At 51.8% G+C, this 19,695-nt stretch overlaps 1 protein-coding gene across 2 annotated transcripts in view; it reads right to left on the bottom strand.

The window, feature by feature from the left end:
• Positions 1-1,411: 1,411 nt before the first annotated feature.
• The window catches only part of Slc6a6 (solute carrier family 6 member 6), a 71,599-nt gene continuing 53,315 nt past the window's right edge, over positions 1,412-19,695 (bottom strand). For both annotated transcript variants that reach the window (XM_050160246.1, XM_050160245.1), the window contains exons 6-14: positions 17,316-17,450; positions 16,361-16,464; positions 16,115-16,239; positions 12,394-12,506; positions 8,514-8,651; positions 7,430-7,532; positions 6,876-6,976; positions 4,786-4,956; positions 1,412-2,226 (exon numbers count right to left, since the gene is read on the bottom strand). In XM_050160246.1, coding sequence (XP_050016203.1) covers positions 2,086-2,226; positions 4,786-4,956; positions 6,876-6,976; positions 7,430-7,532; positions 8,514-8,651; positions 12,394-12,506; positions 16,115-16,239; positions 16,361-16,464; positions 17,316-17,450 — 1,131 coding nt within the window. In that variant the 3' untranslated portion in view covers positions 1,412-2,085. The remainder of the gene's footprint in view (positions 2,227-4,785; positions 4,957-6,875; positions 6,977-7,429; positions 7,533-8,513; positions 8,652-12,393; positions 12,507-16,114; positions 16,240-16,360; positions 16,465-17,315; positions 17,451-19,695) is intronic.

Here is a 19,695-nt window from a genome sequence, read left to right as displayed (position 1 = left end):
CACGAGCTCTACTTCAAAATGTTCCTTACATGCAGACATGGAAAGACAAACATCACAAGCAGGGCTCTCAGGGCCAGGGATGACAGTGGTGGGCATTGAAGACAGGTGCAGGGATACTGTTGGGGAGTGGGCTCAGGAGGCGGCTGGCCTTCCATCCAGGCGGGGCCTGGGGACTTGGCCCGCTATGTCTTTGGTCTAGAATTTTTTTTATCTGGGAATGATAAAAAGGCCTTTCTCAGGCCATTTCCAGAATGGTGTCATTTGTCTGCCAACCCAAAATACTGAAGGCTCGCCAGAATGGCGTGCCTGGCGGAAGGGAGCGGTAGACGGGCATGACCACAGACGCTGCCGCCGCTGGACAAGCCCCCCTCTCCCTTACACTTCACCTGTCTTCAATCACCCACAGTGGTTACTTTTAAGGTTCCATAAAACAAACAAACAAACAAACAAAACAAAACAGGGCACATTACAAATTGGTAAAATCAGGGGGGAAAAAAAACTCCAACACACAGAAGAACACAAGAAATACACAGGACAACAGGAACACGGTAGAATCACGGGTGGCTGACTGAACAACCACTGGAAGAGGACTGGAGGGTCACTTGGCAGAGTACATTGCTTTGGAGACAGAGAAATGTGTACATTTGTCAAAGAGGTTCAGGATGGCACAGTTGGGCCCAGTGGAGGCTGGGGGTGAAGGTGTAGCGCCCTCTCCTGGTTCAGAAGGAAACAGCCCTGCCTGAGGTCAGCATTGGCGGCCTCTCCGTGGAGACAACCTCAACCTACAAAATTTCCCTTTCTCTTCTCTCTGGGGGCAAACACCTGTCCAACAGTCACGGCAGTGGCTTGGGAACAAGATCTGAGGTCACTACCAAGTTGGCTTTGTAATTGAACTTAAATTCTTTAAGATCCAGCATCTATAGCCACTCCGAGCGTTCTGTGCCGGGAGCTGGATGGCTCTAGGGTGTCATCTTTAACAAGGGTTTGTCATGAGGCAAGGCAGGAAAGTATCCTCCTGGGGTACACTTGCCAGTCTGGGGTACACTCACCCTCCTGAGCTACTAAAATCCTTTGGTCCACTGACTTCTCTCCAGGACCTCACCAAAATGCATTCTGCTTGGGGAACGCCCTGACCCCCACCCACCATGACTCCATTCAAATACAACAGCCCCTTCTTGTGTGTGCCCTGGCAGCTCCTGTGGACTGGCCTCGGGCGACTGTGTTGAGTGTGCCAGAAAAGCTGAGGCTTCTGTCTAAGCATGCTGAGCTCCCAGCCCCATTCTCATCTGCCGGTCAGACTTCCCATTCCTGTCTAAGACCCATGGTGGTTCAGACAACCCCACTGACTACCCACCCTCTACTTCAAAATAAAAGGGAGGGGTTTGGCCCTGGTACAATGGCTTCAGCTGCATTTAGGCTCAATCCTTCATGCTGAGGGTGGGGCTATTATTTTGGCATCTTTCTTGTGGGTTCTCCCCACAGCCCTGCTCTCTCCTGCCCCTCAGGTCTGTTCAGCTAGTGGGGGCTCCCTCTCCTCAGCTGTATTCTTCCTCCTGAACCAGCCCAGAAGGAACTAAACCTTGCTTGAAGATGTAACCACCATCATAGAAAAAATTCCACCCAGCATTTAGGGTTTTTTTTTCTTTTTTTTTGTTTGTTTTTGGGCAGAACTTTCTGCCAGCTATATAAGCACCGAAGAATTGCTTTTGAAAATGAGATCCATTGCTGGCAAAACCGTTTCAAGTGGTAAAGTGTATGACAGACTCTAAGTATATATAGTTATGTGTTAAAAAAAAAATACAATGAAAAATTTACCAAGTTCCCATAAAATACATCAAAATCAATAAGAAAGTCCATCCTCTCCCCAGGACTTAGGCCCGTGGGTTCTTTTTGTACAAAATGTCCCCCGAATCAAAACAAAATGCAGACAGATACGTGACACACACACACACACACACATAGAGTAACATTTTCTGTGACAATTAAAAAAAAATCCTAGTACAAATATAAAGCTCTGTAAACCTGGTCCTATGAGAATCTAACGTTAGTAAACAGGAAAGCGGCGCCCGTGGCGTGACCCGGACCTCACATCATGGTCTCCACAATGACGTGGCTGGGTTTCATGAGCGTGCCGTTCATGAGGGAGCGGGAGTTGAAGGGTGTGGCCCCCTCCCGTTCCACAGCCCAGCGGTTGGGCTCTCTGGGGGTGATCAGGTATTTGATTCTCTGTTAAAAAAAAAAAAAAAAGATGAGGAGGGGTCAATAGGGGACTCAAGGGGTTCCGCTCCACCTACCTCTTGAATACCCCAGGGTGCTTGCTGTGTGGTATTTGACCGCTGCCACTTGCTCTGGGCCTTTTGTTGGTTTTTGGAAATGGAGGGGAACGCCCCCCCCCCCCCCCCAATGTCCTACAGTGGTTTCTACAGCCAACCTCTGCACACATGCTTAAAGACAGGCCCCACCTAACTCAACGCATAGGAACTTTCCCTGAGGAGCTGAGTTGTGTCTCCCTGTGGTTTATTCACCCTGGTTGCTTTGACTTGGGTTAGGTTACTAACCTAAGGCTCCACCTTCTCCGAGGAGAAAGTTGGACCCCTTGCCCTCCCAGAGCCTGTGTTTCCTGCTTCCGGGAGGTAGTTCCTCACAAGCAGTCCCTTTCCTGCTGGGTTGAGAGTCCACTGCAGGGAGGGCTCTGCCCTTTGAGATAGGAGACAGCAGGGAAACTCCTCAGATCCTCTGGGCATGGAGCCCAGACTTCCCAGTGTGGTGACTGATCATGGAATCGGTGAGGAAAGAGTCCCCTCTAGGGACTCCAGGAAGTTACTAGCAGAGCCGGGAATGGAACTTGGCTCCTACCTCCCACCTTCTGCCCACTTCCTGCCAAGTGCTCAGACAGAAATGGGCCAGTGGTTGAGGGGGAGGGGCCAAGAGGGGAAGAAAAGGCCCTCCTAGGTATTTACATTCAACTATGGCGTATTAACAGCCGGAAAAGCCACTTAAAGCCTGCATAGGCGTGTGGACTTGAGTTTTCCCTGGCATTGCCAAAGAATCTTTCAAACTCATTATTTCACTTGAGAATCCACATTTCCACATTCTCTTGGAAAAAAAAGAAACAAAACAAAACAAAAACAAATCAACAAAGAACACAAGACCTGGTCCTACAAACACCTGAGTTGCTCTAAGCAGGCCAACAAACCTCCTCATAGACCTAGCCTGCCTGCTCCGCTTCAACCCTGCCTCCCCTGCGTTGGGCTCCATCTGCAGTGTGGCAAAGTGGCTAGCCACGGGGGATGTCTACATGGGAAGCTCAGCTAGCTTTGGAATCCTGGTAGGGCTGGAGATCCGGGTGTGCCACTAGCTACCTCACAACCTGGAGGCCACCTGGACAGTTGGTGCTGCCTGACCAGCTGCAGCTTACTGTAGCTGTGGGAGACCTCCTCCCCTGTCCCCCTCACTGCCCCCGCTGCTGCTCCTCCCTCCCTCAGCAGCTCATTCTGAAGAAACCTGTCTGCACATAGGCCAGACCAGCCTCTTGAAATCAGGCCTTGAGCCAGACAGTGGGCCTTCTACCCACACCCCAGCACTAGGGAGGCTGAGCCAAAAGAGCTGTGTATTTGAGCCAAACTGGGCTCTCTAGTGAATTTTAGACCAGCTCGGGCTATAGATTCAGACACTGTCTCAAAAGACACCTGGAATTTCAAGAGACCCCCCCACGCCAACTTAATGACTGCTACAGAAGTTGTCTAACCTGGCAAACCTCTAGAAACTCCTACCATATTCAACTAACTTATGTTTGGGTGGTAACAACCCTCTAAGGTGGTAACCCAGGTTGGCTCAGGGCACTAGGGGCCACCGGGAGGGCTCAGAGCAGATGCTGCACAGCCTGTCTGGCCTGGGATCTAGTGTTTCATCATTAACAATACAGAGGGATTTAGACTCTGCTTTAATAGTAGGAGAGCTGGGTCCTAGCCCCAATCCTCTACTCTCTAGGAGTCTCAGGGCCTCAGACCAGCATGTACCCCTAGCTCCTTCCCTGTCTCTTCTCTTCTCTCCCAGCCAATACAGCCCCCTCTAAGGGAAGAAGCCTGGGCCAGGCCAGAGGGGAGCCAGAGCCCCAGGACATCCTGGCTCCAGATTCTTTTTGTAAGAGAATAAAAACAGCTCAGAATAAAACTGTGGGGCCTTGGAGGCAGCCCAGGCACAAAGGTTAAAGTAGATTCTGAGAAAGGGATTTCGTGGAAAGAGCAGGGGACTGCCAGGCCTGGAGGCTCCCACATTGTGGGAAGAATTCCTGAGGAGGCTGGGGGCAGGGAAGGGGCGCCATGAGGAGACAAGCAGTCAGTCCTAAAGGCGAGATACAGGGCAGTGGGACAGGATGGCACACCCCAGCACAAAGGGTAGCATGGGGGGAGGGCAATGGGGGGTGGGGGTGCTGGGTTTCCTCTCCAGAGTCCATCTCCTGTCCTGACTCAGAACAGAGATCCCACACCCTTTAGCTTGGCACGTGAGGCCATTGTCCTCTCTCTAGCCTGACCAGTAATCCTCTGTATCTGATACCAGGACCATATTCTATCTCATATTATGTTGGGTACTGTCCTCTTAAGTCCATGGTCCACTTCAAATGTCACCACAAAGTCTCCTCCCAGGTGAATGGCACCTATCTCTGCTTGCAAATAGCACACCCCTGCCTTTTGTGCAGTGAGAGAAGACCAGGGGCTTGGAAAGGGTCACACAGAAACCGGCACTGGTGGTCTGCCACCCCCATCGCCCACATCCCATGCTCACCACGCGGAGCGGTCCCTCCGTCCGGCAGAGGAAGATGAGAATGACCAAGGGGATACACACCATGGAGGAAAGGGCCAGGGCCCAGCCCAGCCCAATTGCCCAATCCGGGTACACGTAGACTTTGTTGTAGGTCAGGGGTACATACTTGACAAGAGAGAAGACGAAACATCCCTGTGGAGAGATGGGGCAGTCAGAGAGAGTGGGATGGGCCTTTACCGGGGCAGGGCCTCTCCCCTATCCTTACTATGGACATGGGGCAATATTATCTCTTATAGTGCTCTCTAGGGAAAATCTGGCCAAACCACCTGTTCCGAGTCCTTCCCTGTCTTGCCAGGTCCTTTGCAACTAACCATATCAGCTCACAGCTATGATCTCCTTTTTTGTCAACTGCCCCGACCCCTCAGGACTCTTTCTAACTCTTTAGCATGTGCCCGGGACCTTAACACAGGCTGTTCCCCCTGCCTGTCTCTTTTTCTTCATTTTTCACCCGACTTCCGCTCCAACACACTGGCCTTGCTTGCCCAGACCCCAGCTTTTTTCCTCCAGGAGCCGTGTGGCCCTGATACCCAAAGTTCAGCAGCCTCTAGGGCAGTGGTTCTCAATCTGTGGATCGTAACCCCTTTGCGGGGAAGGGTGTCAAACAACCCTTTCACACTGGAAAATACAGATATTTACACTGCAATTCCTAACAGTAGCAAAATTACAGTTATGAAGTAGCAATGAAAGTAATCTTATGGCTGGGGTCGCCACAGCATGAGGCACTGTCTCAAGGGGTCGCAGCATGAGGAAGGTTGAGAACCACTGCCCTGAAGCATCTTTCTTCTCTTTAACAGCTGCAGCTTTGGGCATACCCAGCAAATGCTCCATAAACATCCAAGGCATGGCTGAGAGCCAGACAACCAGCAACCTCAATGCCATCACCTCTCTGTACACTGGTCACCAGGTCTGGTCCAAGTGACAGGGTGTGGACCTGGCCTTGACCCTGAAGAAAGAGTAGGGTGGGGTGAACCCTGGACCCTAAAGTTGTGCAGAGTCCACCTTTGCCTTTGAGAGGGCCTCCTAGGGGACTGCCAGGAGGCACCCCAGGGAGGGTCATGGGTGAACTCAATCAGCTGCTCACTGACTAACAACAAGGTCAGACGGAACAGAGTGGCACAGGGTGAGGGCAGATGGTCCACAGGACCCTACCTTTCTCTGATGCTTTCTGCCTAGAAAGCCGGGGCTCAGAAAGCCATTGGCTCCAGTCGCTACCTAGCTTTTCCAGCAGGGAGCCTCAATCTGCCTCAGAGTACAGTCCACCTCTGTTCCAGGCAACTCTCCAGAGAGGAGAGAGAAGGAGATTGGGGGTCAATGTGAGAGGGACCCCACGCATAAGCCTGGGGTGATTGAGAATGCCAGTGCTGGCCTGAGCCTGGCTGACTGCGTCTCTACCTGGGTGGGGCCCCCTGTTTGTGTTCTCTTGACTTTGTTGGGGGTTGTGTGTTGAGAACCACAGTCACGCTCATCAGATTCTAAACTGTCACCTGCCACTGAAGTCCCATGTCAGGGTGTCTTTGTCACAGAAGTGGGGAAACTGAGGCCCAGATAGAGAAGTGAATTGGCATGTCTGCTCGGTCTGGCCTGGGAGTAGAGGTCACAGGAAAGGGGACCCATTAATCTCTAAGCACTGGTTCTAAAGTGAAGGCCATATGGACTCAGGGTGCTAGCCAGGAATAGCAGCGCAGGTGGGGCTCCCACACACTTGGGTTCCTAGGGCGTGGGCCAGGATGGACTGTGAGAGTTTAATGGGTCCCACAAGCAGAGTCTTAAGACAAAGACCTTGCTGAAAGTGCCCATGCAAGCATCAAGGCCGGCTCCAAGGTGGTGGGCAAAGGAGAGCAGCCTGGCCTAGTGGGACTGCCCTTCCTGTTTCCTCTTCTTCACAAACTCTTATTGGTCCTACAAAACCCTTCTTAACCAGGCAACAAAGAGCAACCTACCCACCCCTCTCTGGTATAGCTGAAGCTGGCTTGGTCAAAGCCCACACCTAGGAGATGCTAAAGAGAAGGCAGGCTCTCAAAGGGAGACTTGTCAGACTGGGAGAGACTTACAACACAGAGAGCTGGAGTGATGACAGCCCAGCTGTACTTCATCCAGGGCCCAGGCCGATAGCCAATCATGTCCTCAATACCGTCATATAAGTTATCACCGCCTATGAGAGACAGCAGTGTGTGAGGCTCAGGTGACACATTGGCCAAAGCCAGAACAGCCCTGGGGAACAGTGCAGCGGGGGTCACCTGGGGACCTCTAACACCACCAAGCATGGTCAGGGGTGTCTAAGGCAGCTTGCCACTTAGATGCAGTTGGGTGCCTGTATTTTGCTGCAAATCTTAGACAGAGCCCACATCTCAGTGTGGCCAACCTCAGATATCTAAGAGGTCAAAGTGGACCGTTTCTAGGCCAAAGAGTAGGTCATTACAGGCTCTGGTGTGACGGTGTTATATTTATAGCCACATATGTTCCCACCTTGTGCTTCCAGTGGGATTATCTGTGAGACGCTGAAGGGGCCTCCCAGAGTGAACATTTTGGGCAAAGGAAGTTTTTCCATTAAATTCTCTGACCAAATGAACAGCTTGAAAAAGGATGTGTACGCAATTATACTCACCATATATCCAGGCAATAACAAAACATTCAAAGAATGCAACCCACAAAAGGCATACACCACTAGCTGCATAGTAGTCAAAGAGTTGAAACACATACATGCCACCCTGTAAGGGGAAAAAAAAATCAAAGATAAAGTTGGTTTGTTATGTGATCTCCAGTTCCCTTCATATATATAAAGGGCTATGCAAATCCAATTTTTTTTAATTCTAAAGAAAAATGGGCAAAAGCTAGGATGATCAAATATAGGTTATGAAGAAAAGAAGAAAAGAAGAAGAGGAATTGGAGGAAGAAGAATATGATATTCGGGGCTAAGTGTGGGGGTTCACAGCACTTACAACAAATACTCTAGAGGCCAAGGCAGGTGAATTGCTGTGAGTTCAAGGCCAGTTAGGGCTGTATAACAAATTCAACTTCATGTTTGGCAAAACACACAGGGTTGGGGGAGAACCTTACAACACAAAGGGTCACAGAAATCTATACACACAGGTGGGCTTAAAATCCAAGTGTGACCAAGTCCAGGGAACTCCTGCTTGGTGAGTGGATGCTATCTGACTTTGGAAGGGTGTTCTCACAAGCACTTCCCTCAAAGTTTCTCCTTCTGGTAAAGAAAAGTGGTGAAGCCCTGAACAGGGTCTGGGCTAATGATTGACAACCTTCTCCTGGAGAACTCAGCTAGGTCAATATTTGGGGGCTCATCCCTCTTATCTGTCCTTTCTCCAGTCACTGCGATCTCTAGCCTTCAAACCTCCTGTTCCCTTCCGTTCCTGGTGTCTCCTCTTCCTAGTCGAAGTACAGTTCCAGCCCTCTGGGCATAGTGGATGCTCTATTCAGCAGACAACCACGCAAATGGTAGAGCACTTGCCACACAAGTGGCAGGGCCTTGGTTTGACCACAGCATCTCAAAAAGGGAGTGTGGGGGAAGCTACGTGGTCACTGAGAGCTGAATAGATCAAGGATTGGGGGGGGGGGGCAATCCGAAAGGAGTACAGCAAGTACCCCCCTCCCAGCTGCCCCTCTTGTGGCCTTGAGAAGGTGGCTGGGCACTCAATCCAAATGTATGAAGGGAAACCCCTCACGCCACCTACCTCCGTCACCATCGTCAGCCCCAGCAGGTAGCTGATGCTACACACGATGGCAATGAAGATTTCCCGACGATAACCCTTCCTTAGGAAGGACGGGTAAAGATCAACCAAGGATGTGATCTGTCCTTCGACTTCAACAAACTGACGGGCGAGAGAGAGAGAGAGAGAAGGGGTGTGAGGGGACTCAGCACTGGCGTGGAGCTCAGAAAGAGGCCTTGGCAAACCCGACAAGAGATAGGACTAGGAGCCCTGTCCTGGGCAAGGCCTCACAAGACCTACCTGGAAATCCACGTAGCCGTCTGTGGCTCAAGCAACTCAGGATGTTTGGCTCTGCTCAGGTCATCCCTGCCCTCATCGCCGGAGACTCACCCGAGATCAATCACCTCTCTAAGAGAGCCAGGGCCAGCTCTCTGGCCTGACACACTTGGAGTGAGTCTGTGGCCATGATGGCCTTTCTCCTTTCCTTGGTCAACGCCGGTGCCACCCATCAAGGCAATGAATGCTTAGCCCAGCCCTTCACATGGCTGCTCAGCCAGAGCATGACAAGCAGGTCATCAACCTCTGCACTAACCAAATGGAAGACTCTGGGCAAACCCTGGCCTCAGTTTCCCCATCCACAGCATAGAGGCACTTCCAGTCTGACTCACACGGTGGCTTAAACTCACTGGAAATCATGTGATCCAAAAATCCATGGGTTCGAGACATCATAAAGAAAATTCTGGAACATCTACACACACACACACACACACACACACACACACACACACACACACACCATGCTTGAGGATGATCAGTCTTTCTACATCTTTCCATCCTACATTTTTCCAACCTAATGGTTTACTTTGGAGACTGCTATGTCCCTAAAAGAGCCACCTTGCTTTTAATAGCAGCAGAAAACTTCACCCTCTGGACACTTCACCTTTCACCTAACCAATGACACTGGCAACGACATTCCTTGTCATCAGTCTGTAACAAGGTCTTGGCAGTATTTGGGGGTCTGAGGGTCACAGAAGTTACTTAAATTAGAGGAGATGCTAAAGGCTGGGGATGTAAAGCCCGACAGCGTGCTCACCTAGCATGCAAAGGCCCTGGCTTTGATCCATAGTACTACATTAACAGGCATGGTAATACACACACACACCTATAATCCCAGCACTCAGGAGGCAGAGGCAGGAAGATCAGAAGTTCAAAGTCAGACGCGTCTACATGGTGAATTTGAGGCCAGCCTAGTCTACATGAGATGCTGTCTTGAAATAAAAAGATAAAAAGGTTTGGGGACAGAAGTTCCCCCAGCATTTCTATGAGAAAGATCTAATCACGAAGGCCTTTGGGGGCTGGTGAGGGAGAACATATTAGAACAGATAGAGAGAAAAATCCCTCTCATGTGCCAGAAGAGATAGCACCTGCACCCAGGAGTCAGGGATAAGATGACCAAGAAGTTCCTAAGCAGAGCTCAGAGAGAGGGGTGGACTTCCTGATTTCTAACTGAGATCATAGGCACAAAGGGGATTTGAGCCTGAAAAAGAATGGAGTGGCAAACCAGCAACCTCAATGCCAAGCTATAAAAACAAGTTAAGACAAAAGGTGGTGAGCCAGAGCCAAGACTCAGTTTCTCTGGCTGCAGAAAGGGTAACAGTGACATCCAGGTCAGAACACTGCAGGGACAGGAGCTAATATATAAAATTCGGGTGCAGTGGGCTGGGGAAGAGCATGTATCTAGCATGGACAATGTCCTGGATGGATCCATCTACAGCACTACAAATAAAGAAATCTGCTGGGGGCTAGAGAGATGGCTCAGAGGTTAAGAGCACCGGCTGTTCTTCCAGGGGTCCTGAGTTCAATTCCCAGCAACCACATGGTGGTACACAACCATCTGTAATGAGTTATAATGCCCTCGGCATACATGCAGGCAGAACACTGTATACTATACATAACAAAGAAATAAATCTTTAAAAAAAGGAAGGAAAGAAGGGAGAGAGGGAGGGAGGGAGGGAGGGAGGGGGGAGGGAGGGAGAGAGGGAGGGGAGGAAGGGAGGAAGGGAGGGAGGGAGGGAGGAAGGAAGGAAGGAAGGAAGGAAGGAAGGAAGGAAGGAAGGAAGGAAAAGAAGAAAGAAATCTGTTGGTGCAGCACTTGGGGACCAGCCTCAATCTGGGAGTATGGAAAAGTTCCAGGGACAAAACCTGATATTAGACATACTCAGTGCCAACGAGCTACACATGGAAAAAAATGGCCATGTGACTTCTGGCACTTGGTAGCATCTTGCACAGTTGAACTCTCTGCCCCCCACGTAAGGCTGGCTCCTCCCGTTCTGTAAACCAGAGTCTGGAAGGCCAGTCATCTATTCTCTTGCTCATCTGTGCTTGAGTGAGTGATGACACCATTAAGTCATTTGAGCCCCAAGCCTTGGGAGCCCACCCATTTACACAGCAGGGCACAGAGGAATACCCCAGGGCCAGCTTTCACAGCCCCTCAAGACCCTCCTTTTAGCCTGTGGCTCAGCTGAGAGTCACACACCCTGCCCTGAGCTCCGGCTGGGACAGTTGTGAGCCTGCATGGCCAGTTGGGAGCCATGGTGATGTCATGCTTAGCCACTCATTAACTTGTGTCTTTGTTTTCTTCTTCCCCTCTGAGCACTGGAAGATGTTCTAAGAGCCACTAAAAGGCACTGCATGGGGTCTGCTCCCAGGGCCAAGCTCTCAGAGCAGAAATGATTAACAGAATCTTGCTTGTTTACAATAGCGGTTGCCCATCACCAAAGGCACAAGGATTTGTTTTTCTGGCTCTGAAAAGTTGTCTTCTCTGTTAATCTGACCCCCCCCCCCTCCTTGGCTGCCAAGTCTTGTACAGTGTTTCTGACCTTGCTAGCTGCCTCCTCTGGACTCGTTCGCCTCTGCTTGGTTCTGAGTCCCCCAGGGCCCACCCTGACAGCGCCTTCTGAGGAAGGGCTCAGAGGGACGGGTGATAAGGAGTCAGTCTCCAGACCTGATCCCACAGCCTACTTCAGTTTGATGGACTTTTCCTGAAGCAACTGGACCCCCAAGCCCAGGCCACACAGGAGTTTCTCCTGCCTTTCTTGCCTCTCTAGCTGGCTTGAGCCCACAACCCCTTCCCGGCACATATCACAGTCACCCTCCTGGAGTTTCAATATAACCCCACCAAAAGACACACACTTCAGAGAAAGAGACCCACGATCTCCCATGAATCTCCGGGGCACCTGAATTCTCTATGCCTGGCACTGAGCCCCGAGCGTCTCAAATTATACCCATTAAGCAGGATGAGGAAATTGAGGCTCAGAGGGAAGATGATGGATGTGGCCATCGTCACACACAAACGCTACCTCCCCTGAGCTAGATGCAGCTGCTGGCTGGCTGACACCAGCACTCCCTGGAAGTGAATGCCTCTTGTGGAGTCCTACCAGGGAGCTGGGGCAGGAAGTAGGGTTCAGAGCACAGGAAAAGGCTAGGAGGCATGGCTTAGGGCAGAGTCCACACTTAGTGCATGTGAAGTCCTGGTTCCACCCCCAAAGGCAGATGTTACAGGAGCCAGAGGGTGGGGGACAGGCCGGCCTGAATCAGGAGCTGTAGACCAAATGTGGGTTCAGCGTTTCTGGACGTACTTGGGACTGTGGCGGCCTGAACCAAGATAAACACATTCACTGACATTTGTACCTCTGAGTCCTGGCCTTCTGATTCTCATTTATGGCTTGACTTTAGCCACATCCCCCAGTCCCCCTCATCTCCTTGCCAAGGTTACAGCCCAGAGCAATAGGATGGAGTGGCTCCTCCCACTGCCGAGCTGAGGTCTTTCTCTGATTGGCTGAAGTCTCTAATAAGGATGGGTTCTCCCAGAGAGGCTGACCACATCAGCCCCACATCCACGTACCTGGCTGTCCAGTCCAAGCAAGAGGAGCATAATAAAAAACAGAATGGACCAAAAGGTGGGCAGCGGCATCATAGTCACAGCTTTCGGGTAGGCAATGAAGGCCAAGCCAGGACCTAAGGGAGAGAAACGGGGAGGGGGACACAGGAGGACAGACATCAGCACCGTATCACTTAGAGCCCTGGGCCTCACAGAACACTCATGTCTGAGTGAGGAGAGGATCACTTAAGCCCCAAATGCAGGAGGAGCCAGAGAAAGAGACTGGTGGGGCTCGGGAGGGGCCCCAGGTAAGCATCTGTCTCCTATCCAGTACATGGCCTCCTCTCAAATGGATCTAAACCCGTACAGGCACGGGATCCTAGGGGCAGGGAGCAGGATCGAGCCTGTGGCTCAGGAGGCCAGAGACGGAGGAAAAGGAAGAGCCGCCCCTCCCACAACCAAAGCAGCACACTGATGCTGGCTGGAAGGAAAGCCGTGGTTATCTGATTCGTGACACTCTGCTTTGCAAAGAATGCTTTCTATTTTTGAGTTAATGGCCAAAACACTGTTTGAATGGAAAGAAGAAAAAAAAAAAGAAATTTAGAAGCATGCCCAGCAGAGCAAATGGCTCTTCAGGGGCATGCCTATGGGGCCTCTGTCCCCAACAGCTACCCAAGTTCACACAAGGCAAGGTAGAACCAGCCAGGCCTGGCCCTGAGGGGCAGCAACATGGGCAGATGGGTTCCCAGGCCCAGGAGACTAGCCACATCCCAGTCCTCACCCACCACTTTCTCTCTTTTGTGGGTTTTAGTCTCCTCTACCTGAAATATGAGGATCAGGTGGCCCCAGGATCCTTCTGTTCAGATTCTCAGAGGTGGATCCCACTGCCCAGAAAAGGGCTATGGATCCTTATCAACAGGGAGCTCTCGCCAGACCAGGAGGCAGCGAGGGCCAAGAGGTCCGCCCACTCCAAGTGCCTCTCACAGAGTCACTGGAACACAAACATCTCCTGCTTGCAAAAGCCCCCAAGTGGATGCTTCGGGGGACATTATCAAGCTGTACTTGTGGGCTGAAAAGCTAAAGTGAAATCGGCTATGAGAAACAAACAAACCAACCAAGAAGAAATACAGGCCAGACTACAGGGGACTTGAAAGATGTTCTATACTTTAAAGCAAACATCAAAACCGAATGAATGGCTTAAGGAGAGGGAAAAATAAATAAACAAACCAATTTTGCAAAAAAAAAAAAAAAAAAAAAAAAAGCCACCATTTTTTGGAACCAGAATTCACTTAATAAAGCATCAACAAGCGCAAGTGTGGCAGGGAGGGCGAAACTTACAATGCCATCTGAAAAACCCTGCTGAAACAATGACAGGGAGCAGCCAGCCACTGAAGTGGTCAGTAGAAGGGCTGTAAGGGGGTGGGGGCTGGGAGCTGCTTACCAAGCCAGAAGCTGCTTGAATGAGCAAGATGGAGGGGAGAGGGCAGGGTGCAGAACACGTACCTCCCACCCAGGATATCGTGAAACACACTGGGGATTTAGTTAGAACCAAAAGGCATTCTGGTCTCCCTAAACTCCAAAGCTCTGACCCTGCCTGGCCTACCCCAAGAGTGAGGAATCAGGACTAGCCAACTACAAGACAGATGTAAAATGTGGTGCTCCATGTCCCCCACAAAACCTCTGCACCAGACGCTGTGAGCAGACTCAGTTCACTTATTTTTGCCTTTCACTTCAGACTTTCTCAAGCCGGTCTCAGGAGAGGGCCTAAGAACCCTTCTCTAAAATGACAGTGAACTGGGGGAGGGTAGAAGCCAAGAAAACTTAGGCCATTCTGATGCCTGCCAGCACAGCACAGCTATGTCCTATCTAGGCTTCCTTTGGCTGGGCAATACCCTCGTTCGAATGCACTTTTCTTTGTTATAGTGCTCGCTAGAATCTTATGGAGTCACTGTCCCTCTTGCTGTGCTGGCTGCACAGGCATCACTGTGGGGAAGGAGTGACGAAGTCTTGGAAGTGGATGAAAGAAGAAACAACCCGGACTGACCACATACACAGCATGAAGATACCTGTTGTGTACAAAGACCTCCTCATTCTCTCCCCTCCCTAACAAGCTTCCTCTGTGCCCTTGGTGACACCCAGGTACAAGCAGAAAGAGCGACATTTGTAGAGGGGCTGGAAGTGGTACCTAGGCTACATGCCTTGCCATATAACTTGCAACACAGGAGGCTGTGGAAGAAGTTCTTGTGCCCTGAGTCTCTCCTGCCTGTGGAGTCTGAGGACGGGCAGACAGTTCTTCTGAGTGTCCCGCTGGGACATAGTGCAACAGATACACGTGCACAGTGTGGAGTTCACACTGGTGGTGGTGGGGGTCTGAGTTAGAGACTGGCAGCAGGCAGGGATGAGGGGTGTCTAGGTCCGAGGAGCCAGTAGGAAGGGCAAGGGCCACAGTAGAGGGCCCATCAGACACGTAGTGGGCGGGGACTCAGCATCCAGATACACTGCCTGTAGCCCTAGCCTGGCCCAGCCCGCTCAAGCAAGGCTCCTGCTTTGGGGTCCTTGATCTCATCTGAGACATGGCGACACAGTGTCAAAGTACCCTCTGACCTTCCAATATGGGGGCTCAGGACTGGGAAACTGGGAATGACCTTGAGTTTCAAACCCAAGGAGCTCAAGGACAGAGAATGACAGGGACTTCGGGTACCTGGCCCTGGTCTGCAAAAATCCAAAGAATAACAATACACAGTCTGCCCCTATCTCACCCATCCCTGTGGCCTGAAGGAAACCGCAGCCCAGAGCTCTTGGCAGCCTCTAGAAGGTCCCGAGGGGCTGTGGGCCATTAGGTTAGGTTAGACAATACCTTACCATTCTCCAAGAGAACTGGGTGGGGAGGTGGCCCCTGTGGATTTCCACCCCAGAACCCCAGGTTCTACAAGGCTGAGTTGCAGGCTTAGGCCAAGGTCAAGTCCTCAAACCCAGACTTCTGAAACACCATGATGAGGTGGTAGTATTCTAGTTCATGTTGCAGAACAGTCTTTCCTGGAGCTCCGAGTCCCATGTTGCTAAGGAAGGACCCAATCTGTGCAGAGCCCAGGAACCTAACACTGACCACTCATTCTGTGACTGCAGGCGTCTTGAGTAGCAACCTGGGACCAACTGGCCCCCAATCCCTAAGGCAACAGTGTTCTCATAGCCTACCCCCAAATCAGCTCTGTCACAGTCCCTGGGTGGTGTTCCGTCCCTGCCCTCTCACTCCTGGTGACTATGGTGGAGGCTGGGAGGGGTGAGGCTTGGTAAACAGACACAGGAAGGACGGAAGAGTGGATCGGCCCGGTTGGTGGAGCTCGCAGGGAGCAAAGGGCAGACCGCAGAAATGAAGGCTAAGGTGCCAGCAGGGCTGGTGATGGTGTGCTAGCTGTGGCTGAGCCTCAGCTGGACAGCAACTTCCATGGCTAAAGCCAGCGGTTGTTGGGGAAGGATTGGGGGCTGGAAGACCATGACTAAACCAGCCACCAATTCCCATCTCAACCGCCCGTGTTCCACCCACCTTCAGTGGGCCAGGATGCACTGAAACCTTTAAATGTAGTCTTTGTACTCAGGTATGGGGGGCACGTCTTGAGGGGAGAGGGGATGTCTATGTAAAAGCCAGGCTCCCTCCATCCCCCTGGGGTCTGGCTCCATGCCTGCAGTACTCATCTTACACACTAGGTGGCAGTGCCCACCACCACTGCCACCGACACCACCGTACCTGACTCAGCCACATCAGCAATGTCCACCCCTTGCTCTTGTGCCATGAAGCCCAGGATGGAAAAAATTGCGAAGCCAGACACAAAACTGGTACCACTGTTCAGGCATCCCAGCAGCATACAGTCCCTAAGTTACACACACGTCAGGGGGTAAGTTAATCACAACACAAGGAAGCCACGCTCCCTACTTCTCTTTTTCTTTAATCATCATTTCTAACGTTCACCGGGCCCGCCAGCGCGACACTTGCCTGTACGAGTTATACTTGTACTTGTTGTAGCTTCCCAGTGAGGTCATGGCCCCCAGGCAGATGGCATAGGAAAAGAATATCTGGGTTCCGGCGTCGATCCATACCTGTGAGGGAGGGGAGGAAGAGCACTAGGGTGAGCACAGGGATGGGAGGGGGCTGGCAACGGGAGGATTTTTGACCAACAATGACAAGGTCTACATGGGGATCCTCAGTGTTGATAGAACCCCAGAAGGCAGAGCCAGGTGCCTCTTCTCTGTGCATCAGCTAAAAGACCAGACTTTAACTCTGGGGTGACCAGTACCACTCCAGTAACTTCGGTATTTGTATTTACAGAATGTGCCCCTAACATAACTTTCCACACTCAGTACAACGTGATCTTTACTCCGTCCACTCCGAGGCTGTCACAGCCTACTCCTAGGTCAAGGCTGCTTTGACGGCTGTCAGGGAGCTGAAAGGCAGGCTTCATTTCTCCAGCCACTATCCCAGCAGCCATGGAAGGCGGCACGCCTACCTTCCCGGCTCGCAGCTCAGGCTGGCCACCAACCCTGCTCTAGGGGATCAGAGACCCAGAAATGCTGGCCCCTGGGAGGCAACTGGAGAACTTGGGATCCTGGGACAAAGGTCTCAAAAGGCACACAAAAGCCTCCTGGGTTTCACCAACTCCTGACGCCCTTCAGCTATGTGCTGGGATGGGGGGGGGGGGGACTTATAATATGACCCTCTTAACTGCCAACAATCCTAAGTCTCTCTCTCCCTCATCTGAGGATGCTGCCCTGAATACGGAGTCTCTAGTCTTGGCACAGGCGGAGCAGGAGCCCCTGCCTTAGCCAGTGCCATGCCTGAAGCCAGAATGGCCCAGTGGAAAAGTACTAGGCAGCAACTCTTGGCTACACCTGGGCATTAAAGAGCCACAAGAAACACTGCCACCTGCACCCTGAGTACCACCCTACCATACCTGTGGGTCTTCGAGGCGGCTGATGTCAGGGTACAGGTAGAATTTGATGCCTTCACCAGCACCTGGCAGGGTCAGTCCACGGACAAGCAGCACCAGAAGCATGGCAAACGGGAAAGTGGCGGTGAAGTAGACAACCTGGAGGGGCAAGAGGGGGTCAGGTAAACCTATGAGGCTGCAAGGACTCTGCAGACACGTTGGTGGTCTCAGCTGCTGTTGCTTAACCTCTCTGAGCCTCTGTCACCTTTCCTAAATAGGCTATAAGAATCTAACTTATAGATGGAAAAAAAATTAACTCCTGTGGATAATTTGCATAGCTCACCTAAGCTCAGAACTTAAAAAAGCAGGCAAGATGGAAAACAAATCCTCCCCGCTTGGAAGAGCTGATCCCTAGGAGACAAACAAATACGGACAGTGTATAACTGAGAGTCACCTATCAGGGGTATGGTCAACAGCCCAGTAGCTGTCACATGGCACCCGGCACACACTGACCACCATGACACTGTCAGCGCGACACTGGGGTGAAGAATCAGAGGCCTGGAGAGATTACTCAGTGGTTGAGAGCACTAGCTGCTTTTGCAGAGAACTGAGATCAGTTCCCAGCACCCACTGGGCAGCTCGGGACTTGAGTTCCAACGGATCTCGTACTCTCTTCTGGCTAACATAGGCAACAGACACATACATGTAGGCAAAATATGCACACACATTAAAAAAAAAAAAAGAACCAGGTGTGGGTGCACACCTGTAGTCCCAGCACTCAGGAGGCTGAGGCGGGAACGTTCAGGGCTGCCTGGGGATATAGTGAGACAAGCGGCTCCTCAGCTCCAGTTCTGGGCCTTCTCCTGCTAAGAGATGCAGGACACAATGATTACTCTCCCTGGGACTCGGTTTCTTCTCTGAAATGAGGGCAAGAGTCACAGCAGCCCTTGTCAGGGGATGGATGAGGATTGACACAGTCAGACGATAGCAAATGATTGTCAAGACACAGCCTGCTTAACCGTGACTTGAGAGGAGGTGGGTAGGAACTTCTCTAAGGTCATGGCCAGCTTACAGGAGACCCATGAGGTCACACTGTGTGTCCTAATAGGCCAGGGTCAGGGGTAAGGAAGGGACTGCCTGGTCCCATGAGCTATCTGGTCATGCTACTGCTGGGCTGTTAGCCTTTACAGGGGGCAGGTGACCTGAGGGAAGCCATCACTTTCTAGGGAGTCAAGCACCTTGGAGGGGAACTCAAGCACAGTGCCTGGCAACTGGTGGCCACTATCCCTCTCTAGACTTGGTCTCCCCCATCTCGAGGTGAGAGCCTTGGACTGGATAGGCTTAGGTTCCCAGCTCTGAGGCTGGTTGGCCCAGAGGGTCCCCTGGAGCTATCACCCATCTGTCCTACCGTCTGCAGGGAGTGTCTGGAAATGCTCAACAACCCGAACGGTGGTGGCTGGTGGCATCCTACAAGGCGGAAGGCCCTCTCTTGCCTGACACCCCTCCCTGGATGTCTTCCCTCCTCCGGGCCGTGGTGTCCCCCAGTCACCCTTGTTTCTTTTTCCCTTGATGGACAGACGGACACCTGGGACAAAGGCCAGTCAGGAAGCCATTGAAAGGGTAAAAAAAAAAAAAAAAGAAAAAGAAAACCCTGCCTGTCCCCTCCCTTCCTGTAGATAGGCGGGCAGCACCCCTGGCCAGGTCCCCTCTCTGAGGGCCTGCAAGGCCACACCCAAGTTGGTAAACAATAGCCACACACAGGAGTCCCTCAGGGGTCCCCAGAGAGCTACCACTTCAAAGCAAGTGGACTGCAGCCAGAATCACTGGTGAGCTCGTGGGGGAGGGGGGCTCCCTGACTTGCCTCTTTAACAAGCACATACGTGATGCCTACCATGTGTTGTGAACTTAACACCAAACCAGGATGAGCTTAGGAACATTGCCACCTGCCCTTTCCCTTGCGAGGACACTGAGGCCCACACTGGCCAATGTCACCTGCCTGGAATCCCCAAATAGGAGGAGGTGTCAGCGGTGGGATCTGATCTAGGCCAAGTACTTTTGGGGCTCCCATATCTTCAGGAGTGTTACTGTTGTTGACAGCCCTGTCCCGCTTCTCCAGCCATCTCTCCAGAAAGCCACCCTTGTTTGCAGCCTCTGCTGCTCCTTGGATGAGCCTGGGAGCCCTTCTCTCAACTTTTCCGTGACCGTCCCTTGGGATGCTCCAGGGAGAGGCTGGTGCCAGGCGCCACCATGGGCCCCTGACGGTGGCCCAGTAGGCCTTGCTGTGGGACGTGGTATTTTTCCACTCCTGTTGCTGATTCTCCACAACTCCTCTGAGCTCCGGGCGAGAGCCCTTGAAGAAAATGGAGACTTAGAGGGCACCTCACCCACAGCACACTGGAAGCTA

This window comes from Alexandromys fortis, unplaced genomic scaffold, assembly GCF_014885135.2.
Source record: "Alexandromys fortis isolate MF-2015 unplaced genomic scaffold, M_Fortis_MF-2015_v1.1 scaffold_111, whole genome shotgun sequence".
Lineage (NCBI taxonomy): Eukaryota > Metazoa > Chordata > Mammalia > Rodentia > Cricetidae > Alexandromys > Alexandromys fortis.
Note: the sequence above shows the minus strand (reverse complement) of the source record. Positions and strands in the feature narration are given on the sequence as shown.